This window comes from Pelophylax lessonae (genome assembly GCF_965119305.1).
Source record: "Pelophylax lessonae genome assembly, chromosome: 5".
Lineage (NCBI taxonomy): Eukaryota > Metazoa > Chordata > Amphibia > Anura > Ranidae > Pelophylax > Pelophylax lessonae.
This window is the reverse complement of record NC_138772.1, coordinates 343,078,506-343,099,614: the sequence shown is the minus strand read 5'-3', so window position 1 is coordinate 343,099,614 and position 21,109 is coordinate 343,078,506. Positions and strand designations below refer to the sequence as shown.

The window sequence follows — 21,109 nt, the reverse complement described above, 5'->3', positions numbered from 1 at the left end:
AGCAATCTGCCTGCATAGGCTACAAGTGCACCCTGATGCCACCTTCGACAGTCTGCTAGTAATTGTCCTGAGCGCCCACTTCAAGACAAACCTGAGGGCCTGGTTCCTATTGTTGATTCAGAGTCTGATCCCCAACAGCCCTTCTCTGAAGGAGCTGATAATGAGTCCCTTTTAGATTAATTAGATTTAAGAGGATTCATCGTAAACCAGACTGGTTCAGTGGGGATTATTTACTAAAGCTGGACCGTGCAAAATTAGGCTCAATGCTGAATAAAAAAAACCATCCTCTTCCAGGTTTTTTTTTTGCCAAAGCTTAATTGAACATGCTGAGGTTAGAAGCTGTTTGGTTTCTATGCAAAAGTGAGCCCACTTTTGCACTCCCCAGCTTTAGTAAATAAAACCCAGTGTGTACTACTATTACTATAAACCCCTGTTTTTAACGCATACTGTTAGACAGGTTAATTTGGCTGGTTGCTGACTGGTAAGTAGTGACTGGAAATCCCTTAGTTTTTGATCTGTGTACTACTATTAACCTGGAGGCTCATCTTGCTGTTCTAGGCCTATAGACCTTTTGAGCTCCTGCAGCTGCCAAAACCTTCCTACTACACCCTCTGACGTTTTTCTCTGTTGACTTTAAACATCCTGCAGAGTTCTGGGCCCATCTATGACACACTGGGTGATGATTTACTAAAACTAGAGTGCAAAATCTGGTGCAGCTGTGCATAGAATCCAATCAGCTTTCAAAGCCTAATTAAACCATCTGAGGTTAGAAGCTGGCTACCATGCACAGCTGCGCCAGATTTTGCACGCTCTAGTTTCAGTAAATCAACCCCAGTGTCAGTGCTCTTCTCCTTTGAGAGGGAGCTCGTAAATTGAGTCTCTTCCAACTGTAGATGCATCAGCTATCCATATTAACAGGCAGACCACACACTGGTTAAAGGTGGTTTCACCTTTCTGGGTTTTCCTAATGGCTAAATTCCCTCCGCAGCATTTTAATTGATTTGCAGTGGCTCTCCAACCTATTTTGGCAGTGATCTTAACTTCCCTGGCGGTATTCCCGAGTGTGGCTCGGGGCTACTTTCAGTACCAAAAGCATTAACCCCGAGCCACACTCAGGATTACCCCAGAATGTTACTGCCCTTCCCCTGCGATTCCCCGGCGTCCTTACACTCTCTCCCCGCTCTGTGCACGGCCGATTGCCTGTACTTGCTTTCTGGTTCCCTTCCCTGCGAGCGTTGCGACGCGGGGGGGGGGGGGGGGGGTGTAACCGGCAGCAAATTCAAAAGTGTAAATACACAAATGACATGATACAAAGCTGTGATCCTAATGGATTACTCTGTATCATGCCATTTTAGCACAGGATTGCACCTGGTGACTTTTCCAGTGCTTTGTGGCTGGAAAATTTTGAATGACTATGGCGTCCAAAAAACACTCTTTTTGCGCAAAATCGCGTTTAGACGAACTGGAAAACAGCGACAGCTAAAAGCAATTTTGCACAAAAAGAACAATGTTTGGACGCCATGGTCGTTCTCAATTTTCCAGGCACAAAACTGGAAAATCCCAGGCAGGGCACTGGGAAAGTCACTAGGTGAAATCCTGTGGTGAAATGGCATGATACAGTGTAAATCCTTGGGTTATTGCAATTAAAACAAATGTGTGGCCGGAGCATTGTGCTGCTTCAGTTATGATGGCTTGTTATCAAGATTTGTCGCGCATGAAACTTTAAGTCTATATAGATGTTTAGGACCATCTGTTGTCCTTTTGAGTGACCTTGTCTTTTCTTTGCGACCAATATCACTGGTGGCCGGGCTTACTTGTCCCGATGCAGGAAGTTTGTGGAAATGTTGGATGAACCCAACCATTCTACTGCAGCCATTGCACACAGATCAGCACCTTCTCACTTAAACTGCAGGGCTTGCATCCAGGCATCTTCAAGGTTATTTTTTCATCATAAAGGTGCACCCCTATTTTAATTGGGAATTCTGATCGTTAATCCATCTGGGTGCCTGGGCAGAAAACCTCCACAGTGGTTTGGATGCTCAGGTCACCCTCTGTAACAATCATGCTGAACCAATACCCTGAAGTTTTTCCTCTTTTTCAGCTTTTCCTAATTAGTCTTCTAATGGGGCTAGTCCCAAAGAAATATCTGGGGTTTGAATCCCCTACACTTTCCTTGACAGGAATTTACATTCAAGGGTCATTTTCTATCTTTGTGTACTGCTGATTCCATTGCGGTATTGTCTCCCCATCAGTCCTATTCCACTTTCAAGGGATCTCCTGACCCACAAGTTTGAAAATAATTAGCCACAGCTTTTTTTTTAATGGGGCGTTTACACCTGGTAAGCGGGGGGCCTTCCCTCACCGCTCATATACTGTTTGTTTTTTTCGTGCCTCGGGTTCAAGAAAAAGCTGTTCAGGGCTTCTGGAAGGGCTAAGAAGCCATGGTCAGGCAAAGCCAAGACCAGCCAGTCCGGTTCTACGTACAAGTCCTCTTTAGCAAGAAGGGGTGCCCTCACCCATTTCTGGGGTGGGGGGACGTCTGCGTTTCTTTCAGGAACCCTGGACTTTCTTTATTCAAGACAAATGGGTTCACAAACTGATTTGTTCCGGGTACAAGATCAAATTTTGGTTCTGGCCAGCGGACAGCTTCTTTTAGTCAAATCTTCGCCTGTCTCCGGATCGTTTGAAGGATCTCTGGGACGCAGTGCAGGATCTCCTTGTTCAAGGAGTGATTGTGCCGGTTCCTCCGCAGGAAAGTTTTTAAGGTTTCTTTCCAAACCTGTTCACGGTGCCCAGGAAAGAGGGCAAGGTGCGTCCAATCCTGGACCTCAAGACTCTGAACCGTTTTGTGCGGGTGCAGAAATTTCAAATGGAATCCATTCGGTCGGTGGGTAGGGTCTTTAAATCAGGGGGATTTTCTGGCCTCCATCGATATCAAAGATGCATATCTACACATCCCCATCTATGGGGGACAACAGCGATTTCTCCGCTTTGCGGTGGCAGAGTATCATTTTCAATTTGTGGCATTACCCTTTGGTTTCACCTCCGCTCCCAGAGTCTTTACCAAGGAATTGGCCTTGTTGCGCCAAAAAGGGATTGCGATCCTGGGCTATTTGAACGATCTCCTATTGAGAGTGGACTCTCACTCGGCTCTGTTGGGCGTTCTGTCAATTATAGTTCAGACCCTTCAGGAATTCGGGTGGGCTATCAATTTAAATCTGCTCTTATGCCTTCAGTGAGGTTGGATTATCTGGGGCTGACTCTAGATTCTGCCTTGGCAAGGGTTTTTCTTCCCCTGGAAAAACTTCAGAAGCTGCAGGGAGCGATCCGGTTGCTGTTGGAAACCGATCTGTCCTCACTATGGACTTGCATGAGAGCCCTGGGACTGATGGTATCGACCTTTGAGGCAGTTCTGTTTGCTCAGTCTCACTCGACCTCTGCAAAAAGATCTTCTGGCTAAATGGAACAGGGATCCACAGTCTTTAGGCAAAATGATACGCTTGAGCCGACTCACGAGGTCTGCTCTAGCCTGGTGGATCCAGTTGCCAGCATGGTCTCAGGGCAAGTCCTTCCTACCACTGTTTGACGGTGGTCACCACAGACGCCCGCCTGTCAGGCTTGGGTGGAGTGCTGGGGAAGCTGTGTGCACACCGACCTGGTCAACAAAGTCTTCCTTGCCGATCAATATTCTGGAGCTCAGAGTACTCGAGCTTTGGCTGATCCACTGGATGAATTGGATACCCAGTTCTCCGGTTTTGATCCAATCGGACAATGCCACGGCTGTGGCTTACATCAATCTTTAAGGGGGATCTCAATCTGGTTTTGTCTGTTCTTCAAAAGTGACCTTTTTGAGAACGAGGGAGATTTCTCTGCTTTCTTTATCCCAGAAGGTTGTCTTTCTGGTGGCAATTACTTCTGCCCGCAGAGTGTCTGAGTTGGCGGCGCTGTCCTGTCCTTCGCCTTATTTGGTGGTCCACAGAGATAAAGTAGTTCTCCGACCTAAACTGTCTTTTCTTCCTAAGGTGGTGTCTGATTTACATCTCAATTAAGATGTTACCTTCACTCTGTCCTAAGCCTAAGCATCCCAAGGAAATTGCTTTTCACTCTCTGGATGTGGTTTGGGCGATCGGGGTTAACCTGACGGTCACTGAGTCTTCTAGGAAATCTAATGCTCTGTCTTTAGTGAGGCAACTCGTAAAGGTTTGGCTACGTCTGCTGCGACCATATCCAGATGGATTAAGCAGATAGTTGTTCAGGCTTATTCATTGAAGGGACAGGTTCCTCCTTTCCCTGTGAAAGCGCATTCTACTAGAGTAAAAGAAAGATGGTGTTAGGCACCAACACAACCGCGCAAATGGAGAATAAAAATAACTCAAACTATGTAGTGTAGGAAAGCGACTCCTCTTTGGGGTCGCAACAAACCGTGTAAAAACGTGAAGTGATAAAATAAATATTACTAAATATAGAGTTGCGCTCAACCAAATTCCACTAAATAAATATATTAACTATAAAGTGCATAAGTGAATTAAATATACTAAAATTGCAAATAAAAGTGCAAATACATATGTGACTTATGCTGAGTATGTGATCCACAGTAAGGGTATATAATAGTATATAATAAAATTGAGATCTAATTGACAATCAAAATGTATACAGTGCCTTGCGAAAGTATTCGGCCCCCTTGAACTTTGCGACCTTTTGCCACATTTCAGGCTTCAAACATAAAGATATAAAACTGTCATTTTTTTGTGAAGAATCAACAAGTGGGACACAATCATGAAGTGGAACGAAATTTATTGGATATTTCAAACTTTAACAAATAAAAAACTGAAAAATTGGGCGTGCAAAATTATTTAGCCCCTTTACTTTCAGTGCATCAAACTCTCTCCAGAAGTTCAGTGAGGATCTCTGAATGATCCAATGTTGACCTAAATGACTAATGATGATAAATAGAATCCACCTGTGTGTAATCAAGTCTCCGTATAAATGCACCTGCACTGTGATAGTCTGAGGTCCGTTTAAAGCGCAAAGAGCACCATGAAGACCAAGGAACACACCAGGCAGGTCCGAGATACTGTTGTGGAGAAGTTTAAAGCCGGATTTGGATACAAAAAGATTTCCCAAGCTTTAAACATCCCAAGGAGCACTGTGCAAGCGATAATATTGAAATGGAAGGAGTATCAGACCACTGCAAATCTACGAAGACCTGGCCGTCCCTCTAAACTTTCAACTCATACAAGGAGAAGACTGATCAGAGATGCAGCCAAGAGGCCCATGATCACTCTGGATTAACTGCAGAGATCTACAGCTGAGGTGGGAGACTCTGTCCATAGGACAACAATCAGTCGTATACTGCACAAATCTGGCCTTTATGGAAGAGTGGCAAGAAGAAAGCCATTTCTTAAAGATATCCATAAAAAGTGTCGTTTAAAGTTTGCACAAGCCACCTGGGAAACACACCAAACATGTGGAAGAAGGTGCTCTGGTCAGATGAAACCAAAATCGAACTTTTTGGCAATAATGCAAAACATTGTTTGGCGTAAAAGCAACACAGCTCATCACCCTGAACACACCATCCCCACTGTCAAACATGGTGGTGGCAGCATCATGGTTTGGGTCTGCTTTTCTTCAGCAGGGACAGGGAAAATGGTTCAAATTGATGGGAAGATGGATGGAGCCAAATACAGGACCATTTTGGAAGAAAACCTGGTGGAGTCTGCAAAAGACCCGAGTCTGGGACAGAGATTTGTCTTCCAACAAGACAATGATCCAAAACATAAAGCAAAATCTACAATGGAATGGTTCACAAATAAACATATCCATGTGTTAGAATGGCAAAGTCAATCAAAGTCCAGACCTGAATCCAATCGAGAATCTGTGGAAAGAACTGAAAACTGCTGTTCACAAACGCTATCCATCCAACCTCACTGAACTGGAGCTGTTTTGCAAGGAGGAATGGGCAAAAATTTCAGTCTCTCGATGTGCAAAACCGATAGAGACATACCCCAAGCGACTTACAGCTGTAATCGCAGCAAAAGGTGGTGCTACAAAGTATTAAGGGGGCTGAATAATTTTGCACGCCCAATTTTTCAATTTTTTATTAAAGTTTGAAATATCCAATAAATTTCGTTCCTCTTCATGATTGTGTCCCACTTGTTGATTCTTAACAGAAAATTAAATTACAGTTTTATATCTTTGAAGCCTGAAATGTGGCGAAAGGTCGCAAAGTTCAAGAGGGCCGAATTCTTTTGCAAGGCACTGTATGTGACTTATAATCCACAGTGATTGTGAATGAATGAGACAGTCCCCAGGTTAAAAAGTTGATATTAGTCCATGGGATAAATCCAGTACCAGGTAATTATGGATTAATAACACAAAGGGAACCAGTTCACGATGTGGATCTGTCAATACCTCCACCAGATAGATAAAAAGACACCTGGCGCACATTAGAGGCTTACCAGATGTAGCAGACCCCTTGGTTATAGGGGGTCAATTCAGGCAGGAAATCAGACCATCGATACCAGGCTTAAAGATTGGCAATTCCCATACACCAACACCATATTCTTCAGTCTTGCACAGTTGTACCGCTTCCTCTCCTGAACTGAAATTACCTACTCTGATTTCACTGCACAGTGTGAGCTCCTCACCATATGGAGCTCTCTCCCTCTACTTTTCCCTTCATGATGACTTCAGGGCTGATTTCCCTTGGTGTTCTGCCAACCTTGAGGGGCTTTACAGTTTGGATGGCCTCTTGTAACGGATCCCAAAACTTTGCAATCTTGCGTCAAGATTAGTTGCCTGATCAGGCATTTCTTTACTCCTAGAGCCTTTTTTCCTGGGCACAGCAAATTTGCTTTCCCTTTTTTACTTGGTCTGTGTTTACTGCCCCTTTTTGATAGCGTCACTCCCCCCCCCCCCCCCTTTATTTTAACTGTTGGTTGGCTCCTAAGTTCTGTCTGATAGGGGCCCATTCCTCCTTCAGTCAGGATTTTCCCCTTGGGTGATTATTCTCTTGTCCTGGTCTGAAACATGTTGATCCTTTCTTTCCTCTGGTCACGGCAGCTTCTCTGTCTTGTAGAGGGCTTCGCCCCATCTGTATTTAACTCTGGAGTTGGCTCCTACAGGTGCCCTGTGACATGTTGTTTGTCCTTCTTTTTTAGTTTTATTGGTCCTATCCGTGTTTGTGGCACACTCTTAAGTTGGACTGACATCCTGTCTGTAATAGTTCTCTGTCCCTCAACAGATGATGAAGATAAGGGGTTGCGGGGTTTTTTTTTTTTTTGGTTACCATAAGATCGCACTTATATTCCATTGATTAACACAGATGCTGTGTATATTGCTTTCTCGCAAAACTGAGGCAACTGAGGAGCGGTTTTATAAGGGGGCTGGCTTAACTAACATTCTGTTTGCCAGTGTCCCAGTCTCCTGTAGGCAGCAATATAACCTAATTAATATAATTCTTGTATCTCTCCATGGACTGTAATATTTTGCAGCAAGTACAACAATTTTATTTTGGGAAAACCATCTGAATGCCATCTGAATGCGTGTTAACAATTTTTCCAATTTCTTATTCAAGGATGCGAAGAGAATACCGTCAGTGTCTTCTGTTTCGCCATTGGTAAGTACTTCATCTGATGGCAAGGTGACTTTTTTTTTTTTTTTATAGTTCTCCTGTATGTTGGTATCAGTAACTACTATCAGCATTTTTATATATGTGGCCTACTTCAGGTTACTATGATCAAATTTATTCCATAGAGAAATGACAGTCGGGAAGAGTTCCCCTTTTTTGCTTTGTTTATGTTTAAATACAGGCAGCAACCCTATGCACAGATCATTATTATTGTACACCTATGTAAGGGCACATGTAAATTTTCAGACTTAAGCCAGAAAGCAAAATGCAGAGTTCAATACCTGATTGATCCAGCAACATGAATTTTTGACATTTTATGCATTTATATTGAAAACTTATTATGATTTTGTTATTGCACTTTGTACATCCTTTGGATGGCAAAATAAACCTTAATCCATTTTTTGGCACTCTTAAGCCTTGTACACACTATTCTATTTTTTCGATCAGCTTTCATTGCTGTGGTATTGTGTTCTGACAGGAGGACAGCCCCTGCCAGAACACTCCGGTCAGCTCTTTCAGCTGTTGGATGTGAACACTGATTGGGACCTGGTCAACATACTTTTTTCGGTCATGTCCCTGCCGGACCGATTGCTGTACACACGGGTCGTTTTCAGTTGAACTGGCCGATGCCGCTCGACATTCAGCCTGTGTGTACTAGGATCTTAACCCCCCCCCCCCGGGCGGATGAAACACAGCCCCAGGTTTTTTTCTGTTTGTTTATAACCAAAACATTCTCTAGTTAAAGCTCTTTTTTAAAGTTTAAGTTCACCTTTTACAGAAAATCTGTAGTGACCTCACACCGGACCCCCTCCCTATCCCACCTGGTCCCGCTGTACCAGATTTCTGTACCAGACCCACTGTACCAGATCTCCTAATCTCCCGCCCCCCCTCCTCGGCTTTATCTTGTGTTCGTAATGCTTAGCCAGTACGAACTATAGGGATTCTAATTGGTCAGCACCGTCACCTGAACAGCGTTAACCAATCAAACGCTGTCTAGCCCATACTGCCAGCACTGCGAGTAGAGAAAGCTGCCTGAATTTTAAATCCCCTGACACGTGAATCGACTTTTCGTGTCTTGCGGCGGGGGATCGTGGCAATCTGGTAGGGGGTCAAACGTAAGGTCACTGTACAGGTTTTCTGTAAAGGTGAACTTACACTTTAAGCCATTAATCTGTATTTCTGGTTATAGGACACATTCCCATGATTTTTTAATTATGAATGGGAAGCAGTGGTTCCCAAACTAGTGATTCAGGAGCTAATGTTTAAAGTCTTTTGATTAACTTACCTGATTACCTGCAGCTTTACACATTTCATATGGCTTATTTGAATAAAAGATGTTTCTATAGTTTTATTTCTTTATTGCTTTCAGATATTGCGTCTGAATAACAATATCTTTGCTTGTGGCTCAGTAGTTGAAGAATGTTAAACAAATCCTGCCTGCCATACAGTCAGATCCTCTTTCTGGGACAACATCAATTTCACTGCTCTTGTACACCCACGGGGGTGCTGTGTCCCTGGGACACAGCGCGACCCTGATCTTGGTAAGGAGCCGATGATGCCGCTCTTTACCCATGTGATCGGTTGTGTCCAATCACATGTAAACAAGGAAGTGTCGGTAGTTGACTGTCCTCGCTTCACACTGACAGTGTGTGAGGAGAGCCAATCAGTGGCATCTCCTTGCAGGGTAGACCTGTACAGGACACTGATCAACAGTGCCCTAATTTTCAATGTAGCCCCAACAGTGCCCATCAGTGATGCCAATCCGTGCCGTCTATCAGTGCACCTCATTGATGGAGAAAAATTAAATTTTTCTTTGTCTTTGACGGACACAGCGCTCCATATTCAGAACAACAAGGTTATATCGCCCCCTACAGGAGTAGGACACTTTGCAGAAAAAACACTTGGCTACACCTATGGGCAGTCCTATCTGGTATACGTCCCCCACCTCTACTAATCCTTAAGTTTCGCTCTTGCCTTCCAGAAAAGTTCTTTCCCTCTAATATGCTTCTGTCCCTGGACCGACTGCGAACTCACACAGTTGGCCAAAAAAGTATTTAGTCAGGCACCAATTGTGCAAGTTCTCCCACTTAAAAAGATGAGAGAGAGAGGCCTGGAATTTTCATCATAGGTACACTTCAAATATGAGAGACAGAATGGGGAAAAGAGTCCAGGAAATCACATTGTAGTAGTGGTGCACCGAAATTTTCGGCCGAAAATGGGCTTATTCCATTTCGGCCCAAATGGGTTAAAGATGCCGATCTTAATGATGGCCGGCGCAGCACAGGTTTCAAAAGACCCGCCTCTGGCCGGCGGCCCGCCTCCCGGTGATCTCACTACTACTACGATGTGCATGAATGAACTAACACACCAGGCAGGGGGGGGCGAGCTGCCGCTAATAGCTGTAACTAAGTGAGCACTTCACTTCCCTATCAGGCGGGTATCTCCGCGGACAGGGAAGGGCTCACTTAATTATAGCTATTAGCGCCCGCCCGGTGTGTTGGTTCATTCAAGCACATCATAGTAGTAGTGACCTCACCGGGAGGCGGGCCGCCGGCCAGAGGCGCGTCTTTTGAAAGGAAGGACACAGGAGGAGCTGAGAGTAAGGAGATTGCATCATTGGAATGGGGAGGGACGCTGAGGCGGGGGGGTTGAGGCGAGGTCACCAATAGTATTAGTATTATGCAGCATGAGGAGGGGGTTAATGTATTGCCACTGCTGGTCACTGATGCATTAGTGACCGACCAGTGGCAGTTAATTAACCCCTTTGTGCTGCATTAGTGCAACCAGTGTTAATTAACACTGATACTGGTTGCACTAATGCAGCACAAAGGGGTTAATTAACTGCCACTGGTCGGTCACTAATGCATCAGTGACCAGCAGTGGCAATGCATTAACCCCCTCATGCTGCATAATACAAATACCATTGGTAAATAAATTAACCACTTGCCAACCCGTCACAGTACATATACTGTGACACGGTGGCAGCGACAGGTGTACGTCTGACTGTTTTTGGTGTATGCCCCTGTTCTATCTATTTTAAAATCATTTGGGGGACAAGTCATTTTCGGTTTTCGGCCAAGGGCATCCTGCATTTTCGGTTTCGGCCCAGAATTTTCATTTCGGTGCATTCTTACATTGTAGGATTTCTAATGAATTGGTAAATTCCTCGGTAAAATAAGTATTTGGTCACCTACAAACAAGCATGATTTCTGGCTCTCACAGACCTGTAACTTTTAACTGTCCTCCACTCGTTAACTGTATTAATGGCACCTGTTTGAACTTATCAGTATAAAAGATCTGTCCACAACCTCAAACAGTCACACTCCAAACTCCAAGACCAAAGAGCTGTCGAAGGACACCAGAAACAAAATTGTAGACCTGCACCAGGCTGGGAAGACTGAATCTGCAATAGGCAAGCAGCTTGGTGTGAAGAAGTCAACTGTGGGAGCAATTATTAGAAGATGGAAGACATACAAGACCACTGATAATCTTCCTCCATCTGGGGCTCCACGCAAGATTTCACCCCGTGGGATCAAAATGATCACAATGTTGAGCAAAAATCCCAGAACCTTACAGGGGGACCTAGTGAGTGACCTGCAGAGAGCTGGGACCAAAGTAACTAAGGCTACCATCAGTAACACACTACGCCGCCAGGGACCTAAATCCTGCAGTGCCAGTACATGTCCGGGCCTGTCTGAAGTTTGCTAGAGAGCATTTGGCTGATTCAGAAGAGGATTGGGAGAATGTCATATGGTCAGATGAAACCAAAGTAGAACTTTTTGGTAAAAACTCAACTCGTCGTGTTTGGAGGAGAAAGATTGCTGAGTTGCATCCAAAGAACACCATACCTACTGTGAAGCATAGGGGTGGGAACATGCTTTGGGGCTGTTTTTTCTGTAAAGGGACAAGGACAACTGATCTGTGCAAAAGAGAGAATGAATGGGGCCATGTATCGTGAGATTTTGAGTGAAAACCTCCTTCCATCAGCAAGGGCATTGAAGATGAAACGTGGCTGGGTCTTTAAGCATGACAATGATCCTAAATACACCACCCGGGCAACGAAGGCGTGAGTTCGTAAGAAGCATTTCAAGGTTCTGGAGTAGCCTAGTCAGTCTCCAGATCTCAACCCCATAGAAAACCTTTTGGAGGGAGTTGAAAGTCTGTGTTGCGCAGCGACAGCCCCAAAACATCACTGCTCTAGAGGAGATCTGCATGGATGAATGGCCAAAATATCAGCAACAGTGTGTGAAAACGTTTGACCTCTGTCATTGCCAACAAAGGGTATATAACAAAGTATTGAGATGAACTTTTGTTATTGACCAAATACTTATTTTTCCACCATAATTTGCAAATCATTAAAAATCAGACAATGTGATTTTCTGGATTTTTTTTTTTAACCGCTTCCGCCCCGTCCACTGTAATTTACTGCGGCACTCTGCCGCTGCTGGGCAAAGCGACGTAGCCCTACATCGCTCGCTCAGGTGCTTGTGGGGGTGAGCACACCCCCGCTCGTTCCCTGGGGAGCCAGCGCGTGGGACCGATGGCCGCCGGCCACTCGCGATCTCCCGCAGCAGAGGGAGAAAGATGGCTAATGTAAACACAGCCGTCTGTCATTCACCCTTAGATTATCACAGAGGCTATGTGATCCTGCTATATAGGATCACATGTCTCTATGATGATCTCACATGCCACGCCCCTAGGGACTTAACCCCTTGATCACCAGTAAAGTTAACCCATTCCCTGCCAGTGTCATTTTTACAGTAACAGTGCATATTTATAGCACTGATTACTGTAGTAATGTCAATGGTACCCCCAAAAGTGTCAAATGTCAGGGGTCCGATCTGTCTGCCGCAATGTCGCAGTCCCGCAAAAAAATCGCAGATTGCCGCCATTACTATTTAAAAAAAAAAAAATAGACATCTTTCCTGTAGTTGGTAAACGCAATAACTTTTGCGCAAACCAATCAAAATACGCTTATTGCTATTTTTTTTATTTACCAAAAATATGTAGCAGAAAACAAAATGTTAAATTTTTGATTTTTTTCCCATTTTTTTTTTTTTGAGAATTTCATAGTAAAAAAAAATGAAAAATATTGTTTTTCAAAATTGTCACACTTTTTTTGTTTATAGCGCAAAAAATAAAAATCGCACAGGTGATCAAATACTACCAAAAGGTCTGTTTGTGGGGGGAAAAAAGGACGTCGATTTTATTTGGGTACAGCGTCGCACGACCACGCAATTGTCCGTTAAAATCACGCATTGCCGAATCGCAAAATAGGGCCTGGTCATTGAGAAGCCAAATCCTCCGGGGCTAAAGTGGTTAAGTGGGAGAACTTGCACAATTGGTGGCTGACTAAATACTTTGTTGCCCAACTGTATATATCCCATTGTCTGTGACTATATAATTCTTGTACACCAAGATCGGGAATTTGCAAGTAAAAATTGCTGTTGGAGAGTTTTAATCACTTCCTGCCTGGTTTAATGGTTTCCTATACGACAGTGGGTAAGGAAAATCTTTAATGGAGCACCAGACCGCAATTAAACTTGACTGTTTTTCAATACTATTTGACACTTTCCAAAAATGAATAAACAAAGTGTTTATACATCGTTGTATACATTTATTTTGGTCATGTTTTACAGGCACAAGAGAGAAGTTTCTCAGGAGAAAGTTTGTCTAAAAGGAAGAAGGTATGAGTGCATTGTTTTGGAAGTCCAGGGAATCTTGGCCAAATGTCCACACACACATTTAAACCTGTAAATATTAGGTTTACAGTCCTCTGTGCTGGCCCCTCTCTCCAGTGCCACCATTATCATACATGCACAGATATGCTGAAAGGCTCTGCGCAGCCTTTGGGTCCTGGTAGAGCCCTTCAGCACATCTGTGTACACACAGCAGACTTCCTTTGCATGCACAAAGATCCTACCGTTTGAGACTTCCATAATAGATCATCTTTGTGCATGTGTGGGGAAATAAATGGACATAAAAAAAATAAACAAATGCATACCCAATTGTGAGAGGGGGAAGGAGGCAAGGCACTTGTATACATGTATACTAGCGTGAAGGTCTGCTTTTAAAGCTGTGGCAAAAATATTTCAACACGTGTACTGTAAAAAAAATTAGGCATGAAGTAACTGAAGCCTAAGGTATGTTATTCACCCCATACAGTATGTAGTGCTGAGCATCCAGCTCTGAGACTTCTGATAGCTGGACAAGTTTTAGAGTGAGCGACCCTCCCAGTAAACATCTTGTATTCCTTCCTTAGATTGCAAGGCAATCTCCTCTTTTCCAATCACAAATGTGCCTTGCATTCTGTGAAAAGAATACAAGATCCTTTCTCTAGGGATGAACTGTTTTCCAGTCGGCAGTGCAAATCTTGACGCAGGATGTCCGATGCCTACTATACAGGGGTATATGAAAGTAATATATATATAGAACGCAGCAGCCTTCGTTCGGCACTCACATCAGTAGTGCAAATTTTATTTTTTCAGTCCAAATATTTTAGCTGGAGTTCAGCTTTAACAGAGAAAAATCAAGTTTTCTGCCCTGCCAGACTAGGCTGTGCTTTGTGGCATAGCTGTCAGTCTCTGAACTGGATCAACAAACTCAAATTCTTTGGCAGGTAAAACCGTTCTCATATATGCATTTCATCTGTGTAGCCCAGGGAGATGCACACTTTGGCCACCCAGATGTAGCAGAACTACAAGTCCCATGAGGCATGGCGAGACTGACCGCCACAAACATGACACGCAGAGGCATGATGGGACTTGTAGTTTTGCAACAGCTGGAGGTCCACAGTTTGCATATATCCCTGTTTAGTCTATTTTCCTGTAGCTCTGCTTTTGGGGATGAGCGGTGCAGGGAGCTATTCTTTCCATTTTAGTTAATTGATACAAAAACTATTAGAGGAAGTAAAGTCTGGAAAAATGTTTTTCTTTATCTTTACCTGAAAAGTAGATGCATAATGTGCTAGTATGCAGCTCATACCAGCACATTATCTGACCCTTACCTGCAAATGAAACCTGCGTCGTCCCCACTGGGAGGCCTTATCCATCTTCACCCGTCTTCCTTCCGGTTCTGCGGACTCCGGCTGTGCTACTGGCCAGAGCCACGTGACATCACTCCCGTGCATGCGCACGGGAGCTGCCGTCACAGCACAGGTCTCCGAAGAAACGGCACAGGCGGCCGTTCCTTTAGATGCGCTGATGTCTTCATCGGCTGCATGCAATATAAATATCTCCTAAACTGCAAGTTTAGGAGATATTTACAGTACCTGTAGGTAAGCCTTATTATAGGCTTACCTTTGGGTACAAAATGTGAAGGTAACAACTTTAAAAATATTTCTGAAACCGTAATTCTTATGTCATCAGCTCCATATTTGTTCTGGTTTGGTGCAGATTTTTGCTTTAATCTAGTTTGACTTATTTTATGTATTTTTTTTTCCTCTACTGTAAAACAAAACTTTTTTTTTTTTCTTGTTGTAGGAACTAATGTCATTGTGTTAAAACATTCTTATACCTTAGGTGGATTCATCATTTCCCCCAGTACAGAAGATAGTTACACCGCAATCCATTTCGGTTTCCTCCAGTTTGAGGAAAATCAGACCTTCCCTTGCATCCATGCAGAGCAATGCAAACAGTTGCAGAACACAAAATTCTGACAAGCACAAGGTGAGTGTTTCCTATTCATAAGCTTTAAAAAAGATATGTTTAAAAACATCAGGGAGGTGGAGGTCTAATTTTGGAGTGCCATTTTTTTTTAAATGGTACTGCGGAGTAAGGCACAGGGTGACCTGTGTGGCTGTTAAAGCTGTTACTAGACGACTCTTATTTCAGACAAAATGCACAAAGCAATCCTAAATGTCTCTGTGCCTCAAGATCTTTGTGATGGACAATCCCAAAGATCACAAATGTAACACAGCTTGTGTTTACATCAGAGTGCCTGCCTCTTCCTCCTCCACTGTTGATTCTTCCAGTAATTTTCCTTCCTTCTCTCTCAGCGGTTCTCCTGTGAGTTGAACTGCTCCCACAAGCGAAAGGGGGAGCGCTCTGATCAACATTAGGCAGCAAGGGGATAAGGGCACGTGGACCATAAAGGGGTACCCTGGCCAAAAATATTATGGGGCGCTCACCAATGATCACCAGCATTTTAGGGAGAACTCACCACTGACTACCAACGTTAATTGGGGCACTCACTACTGACCACCACCATAGGGGGCACCGACTCCTGACTACCGAAATCAGCAAGCATATCTGTGTAATCTCTGACCCCTGCAGTTTGACTGCTATACTCTATTTTGTGAGCATTTTAGGGTCTTGAAAAATGCGGTACATTTTTTATTTTTTTCCCTGAATTTTGAGTTCGTCTTTGATTCATATAGAAAAAAAAAATATTAAAGCAGTTAATACCATTTAATGAAAGCTCTACGTTTAAAAAAAAATTATATAACATTTGTTTACAGTGTTGTGTGACAGTCCTTTTCAGACTTATCACAGCACTAAACATATGGCCTAATTATAGAGTTAGTACTCAAGTGAATAAAGTAGGCTTGTGGTTTGCGCATGCAGGGCAATGCAACATGTTCACTTCAATGTCTGCCCACAACCTGAAACAAACTCTGATACATGGTTCTTCTGTACAAAGAAATGTGACTTTCCCTTTCTGCCATGGAGTGCTTGGGTGCCTGAGCAGCAAATATCTGACTTGGTGCTTACACAGGGTTTTTTCTTTTCTCCTGCAGGTAACAGAAGGGGGGGGGTCATGTTGCAGTACTTTGCATCAGCAAAACACAAAGGTCTTCTCTAAAGAAAGCCTTTAGGAAAAAATTGTTCACTTCTGTTGCCAATATTTCTAGTGGCCTCTGGCATCTGTACTTGGTGTCATTGTCCAGAATGAAGTGGAATCCTGATTGGCATACTTGTTCTGGGTCATTGACTCAAAGTATGAAGCCCAAACAATAAGCATTGCTGCCAGGTAACTAGCATTTTTAGAAAGATGTTGGCAGAGGCCTAGGTGGAAGTCCTGGATATTTGCGGGGGTTCCAGAAGTGGTTCTTGAGCAGTCTGCTTGGCAACTAGTGACAGGCCTAGTATGTATTTGTGAATATATGCATGTATATGTTTGAATCTATGCTTTTTTTTTTTTCTCCCTTTTTAATAGGAGAAAGGAAATCATGAACCTGATATAATACCACAGCAACAAAGGTTGGTACCCCGTTGAACACGTACTGTGTCTTTTTTTTTTTTTTTTGGAAAACATCCGTAATGTTTCTCTTTAACCACCTTCTTCCCAAGCCTATTCTGACACTTTGCTCCTACATGTAAAAATCTACTTTCTCGTTCGTTCATTGACGGACACAGCTCCAGAATCTTCTTGACCTTTGGGTTTTGCTGTCCCCTACAAGAGTAGGACACTAGGCAGGAAAAAACGTTCCCACGCCTATGGGGCAGTCCCAGGGGATATACTCCCACTTCTCGCTTATAGGCATTCAGTTTTTTTTTCTGTCTAGTCAGGAGTAAGGACCTGTTTTCTGTTCAAGTGAGAACTACAATCAACTGCTGGACTGTGCGACGAACTGGATAGCCTAGATCCTTATGGTCTCCCCAGTCCGGCCAGCGAGTGTGACCCGACCTCAGCTCCATGCTAGGCCGGTGATTTGCTAAAAACTATTTTTTTTGGGGGAGATGTTCCTGGTGGGGGCTCCTGCCAGGGCCCCTCCTTATTGCCCATTTTTTTCTGAAAGTCCCGGGAGCCTCGTGGGCTCGCCATTTTCTCTTGGATGGCTGCTGTATGTATCAGCGGCCATGTTTGTGTAGTCCGGCAACCATTTTCTTGTAGTTTCCCATTGATATACAGCGGCGGCAATGTTTTTGCAGCCTAAGGGGTAGTGATTTGGGGGTGGACCTCTAGTGTTCTTTTCTGAACTTTCTCTCTCTCTGCTCTCCGCATGGCATGCAGCTTTGGCGCTCTGCTCTGTACATTAGTCGGCGGTGGGGAGTCCCTGTGGGTGCAAAACAGCTTCCCTCTTTCTGTTACAGCAGCAAACTTGGTGCGCTGGGACTTGTGGTGCCGTTTGTGCATCGGTGGGTGGGTTTTAAGCAGTATTTTTTTTTTTTTTTTGCTAGTGGTACCCTGGACTTACCCATGAAGTCCATGAAGCATGTCTCACCACCTGACCCCCTTTCAGAGGCTGCGGGGCCCTCTGGGTCCCAGTCCGCTTTGTCTAGGACTGTGGTCCTAGAGTCACTGGTGTTCGAGATAGATATGGTCCTGCAAAACTGGACAGGCAAAAAGCGCCCCATGCCTTCACCTGCATCCTGTCTCCTCAGATTCTGAGGTTGATCTGGCTGCCGCGGACCCGAGTCTCCCTACTGGGTCTGAGTCCACGCACCTTGAGTGCGCTCGGACAGTAAGGATGATTCCTCTTCCACTACGGCCGTGCATGAAAAGGTGCTAGTGGATGCACTGATCGTATCAGCGCAGGAAACTTTGAAACTGGAGAACGCTGCTTCGTCTGAGACGCCGGTGCGTTTTAGTACCCGCAGATCCTCTAAGGGAATAAAGATTTTCCCCTTTCCCGCCTACTTTTGACAAAAGTGACCACGCGTCAGTGGGGTTTCCCTTCACGCTCTGTTGGGGTGCCTAAGCATTTCCCAGGTATCCTTTTGAAGAGTCCCTGTTAAAAATATAAAAAATAAAATAACCGTACCACCTGTTGTGGATTCTCAGGTTTTCAGGTTAAATAAAGCCACCCTTCTCCCGGTTGAGGATTCTCCGTCTTTTAAAGACCTCTTTGACTAGAGAGCAGAGTCTATGGTCCAACACCTTTTTACCATGGCCAGTTCCATCCTTAGACTAGTGTTTACCATAACTTTGGTTTCCCAGACCTTAACAGAATGGGCAAAGCTTTTGCGCCAGGAGTTGGAAGGGGAGCAGATTCTCCCTAACCTTGCAGGGCTGGTGGGCCAGTTGGTCCAGGGGTTGCAGTTCATATATGATGCCTCTCTGGATGCGGCTCCCTTATGCCTCGTACACACGCAACGATTATCGGCCGACCGATCGTCCGACTTTTGTCCAAGTTGTATTTTGTTGGTTGGAATGTGCCTAGACTGCACACAAACTTTCTCAGCCAACAAAATTCTACTTCAGATGTGATGTCATGTGTTGGTTAGTTTTCTTTGTGTTTTTTCTTCACTGAGCATGCCCAGACTTGCTCATCAGATTTTTCCCTGTCGAAATCTGTACTGACTGCACGAAAATCGGCCGTTATGTTGACGGCCAACAACAATTTTATAGTCTGCACACCAGATTTTTTTTCGGCCGAAAAGTCGGAGTTAGTTGTCGGAAGCATCATACTAACAAGCCGAAATTCGGCAGATCGGACGTTGGCCGAAAATTCCCTGCCAATTTTCGACGCGTGTGTACGTCACTTTAGTCTGCAGGGTATCTAACAGCGGTGATCCTTCGGCGCATGATGTGGCTCAAATACTGGTCTGCGGACCAGGCTTCCGTGAAGGTCCTGTCTGATCTCCCTTTTTGTAGGAGATCGCCTGTTCGGAGCTTCCATGGGTTAGATCATTAAGGGTCTTACAGGGGGGAAGAGTACTCTTTTCTCGCAGGCTACCAGGAGCAAGGAGCCTCATCGCAAACATGGCTTTTTCTTCTCAGCTCACAAGGGGCCCTTTCGTTTCACAGGACAAGGGGTTGTCAAAACCAGTTCGAAACCCCCTCAGGAGGTTCAAAGTGGCCGTGGCCTGGTAAGCTGAGGGCAGGTCCCTCCAGACCAGCAGACAAGCCCTTTTCTGCCTGAAGGGGTGCCCTCACCTGTATCTGGGGTGGGGGGCACACGTGCCTTCGCTTCTTTCCGGACCTGTGGACCGAATTCGGTCCGGATATAAGACCGAGTTTCAGGCTTCACACATGGCAAGGTTCTTTCCTTCCAACCTGCATTTGTCCGCAGATCGCCTGCAAGATCTGCTCTTACAAGGGGTCATTTTATTGGTTTCAGAATCGAGACGCTTTCAGGGGTTTTATTCAAACCTATTTACTGTTCCCAGGAAGGAAGGAAGGCTAAGTTCGTCCAGTCCTGGACCTCAAGGCCTTGAACCGCTTTGTGCGGGTACAAAAGTTCTGGATGGAATCCAGTCGCACAGTAGTGGCATCCCTTCATCAAGGGAATCTTCTGGCCTCTATCGATATCAAGTACTCTTACCTACGTATCCCAATATATTTCAGGCATCAGTGGTTTCTTTGCCGCTGCGAGGAGCTTTATCAATTTGTGGCATTACCCTTTGGTCTCGCCTCAGCTCCTCTGTTGTTGGCCCAGGTATCTGCATTGTTGTGACGGGGGGATTGTGGTTCTGGGAAACCTGGACGATCATCTTCTATTAGCAGAGTCTCCCAACTGCTCTACAGGACAACCTGGAAATCACTGTGCGGACTCTGCAGGAGTTTGGGTGGACTCTGAATTTTCAGAAGTCTGCTCTGGTTCCGTCCACCAAGTTGGACTATCTGGGTCTGACTCTGGACTCTGCCTCAGCCAGGGTGTTTCTTCCGCTTGACAAGTTCCAGAAGCTGCAGGATGCTATTAGACTCCTGTCCAGCAGTCGGTCGTCTCTTCGGACTTGCATGCAGGTGCTGGGCCTGATGGTGTCTACCTTCAAGGTGGTTCCATTTTGCAAAGTTCCATACAAGACCTCTGCAAAGGAAGACTCTTGCCAAGTGGGACAAGAGTCCACATTCTCTGGACAATCTGATCCTGTTGAGCCGGGGTACGCGAGTGTCCCTGATTTGGTGGCTTTGCTCTCCGCCTCTTCGACAGGGAAAATCCTTCCTTCCCCTGTACGTGACAGTGATCACCACGGATGCCGGCCTGTACGGGTGGGGAGGCATTTTGGGCACGGACTGTGCTCGGGGTTTGGTCTCTGGAGGAGTCCAGGCTACCAATCAACAACTGGAACTTTGGGTGGCGATCAGATTGTCTGGTCCATTGGACAGTTCGTCTTCAGGGGGTATCCGGTACAGAGTCAACCAGACTGCAACGGCCGTGGCATATGTCAATCATCAAGGGGGCACAAAAAGGGTCCTAACGGATTGGGAAGTAGCCGGCATTCTAAGGTGGGTGGAACGTTTCGTTCCAGCTCTCTTGGCTATGCGTATTCCAGGGGTGGAAAATTGGTAGGTGGATTACCTCAGTCGACTGGTCATTTCATCTGGACCAAGGAGAATGGTCATTTCATCTGGAGGGGTTTCTTCAGCTGTGTTTTTGGTGGGAACCCCCGTGGACATACTGGCGGCTCCTTGTACTGTACTGTCTCTAATATACGCCTTTCACCCTCTCAAACTTCTGCCGAGACTTCTGTGAAGGATCGAGGCAGAAGGAATTCCAGTCATCCTTGTGGCCCCAGACTGGCCTCGTCGGTCTTGGTACGCCGACCTGGTACGGCTGGTCGCCAGTGTCCCTTGGCGACTCCCTCTCAGAGA

At 45.0% G+C, this 21,109-nt stretch overlaps 1 protein-coding gene across 1 annotated transcript in view; it reads left to right on the top strand.

Moving 5' to 3' along the window:
- NUP153 (nucleoporin 153) overlaps positions 1–21,109 on the top strand; it is a gene marked incomplete at its 3' end in the record, with an annotated part of 225,693 nt that overhangs the window by 76,278 nt on the left and 128,306 nt on the right. The window contains exons 7-10 of the mRNA XM_082258966.1: positions 7,577–7,618; positions 13,270–13,317; positions 15,151–15,297; positions 16,787–16,830. Coding sequence (XP_082115092.1) covers positions 7,577–7,618; positions 13,270–13,317; positions 15,151–15,297; positions 16,787–16,830 — 281 coding nt within the window. The remainder of the gene's footprint in view (positions 1–7,576; positions 7,619–13,269; positions 13,318–15,150; positions 15,298–16,786; positions 16,831–21,109) is intronic.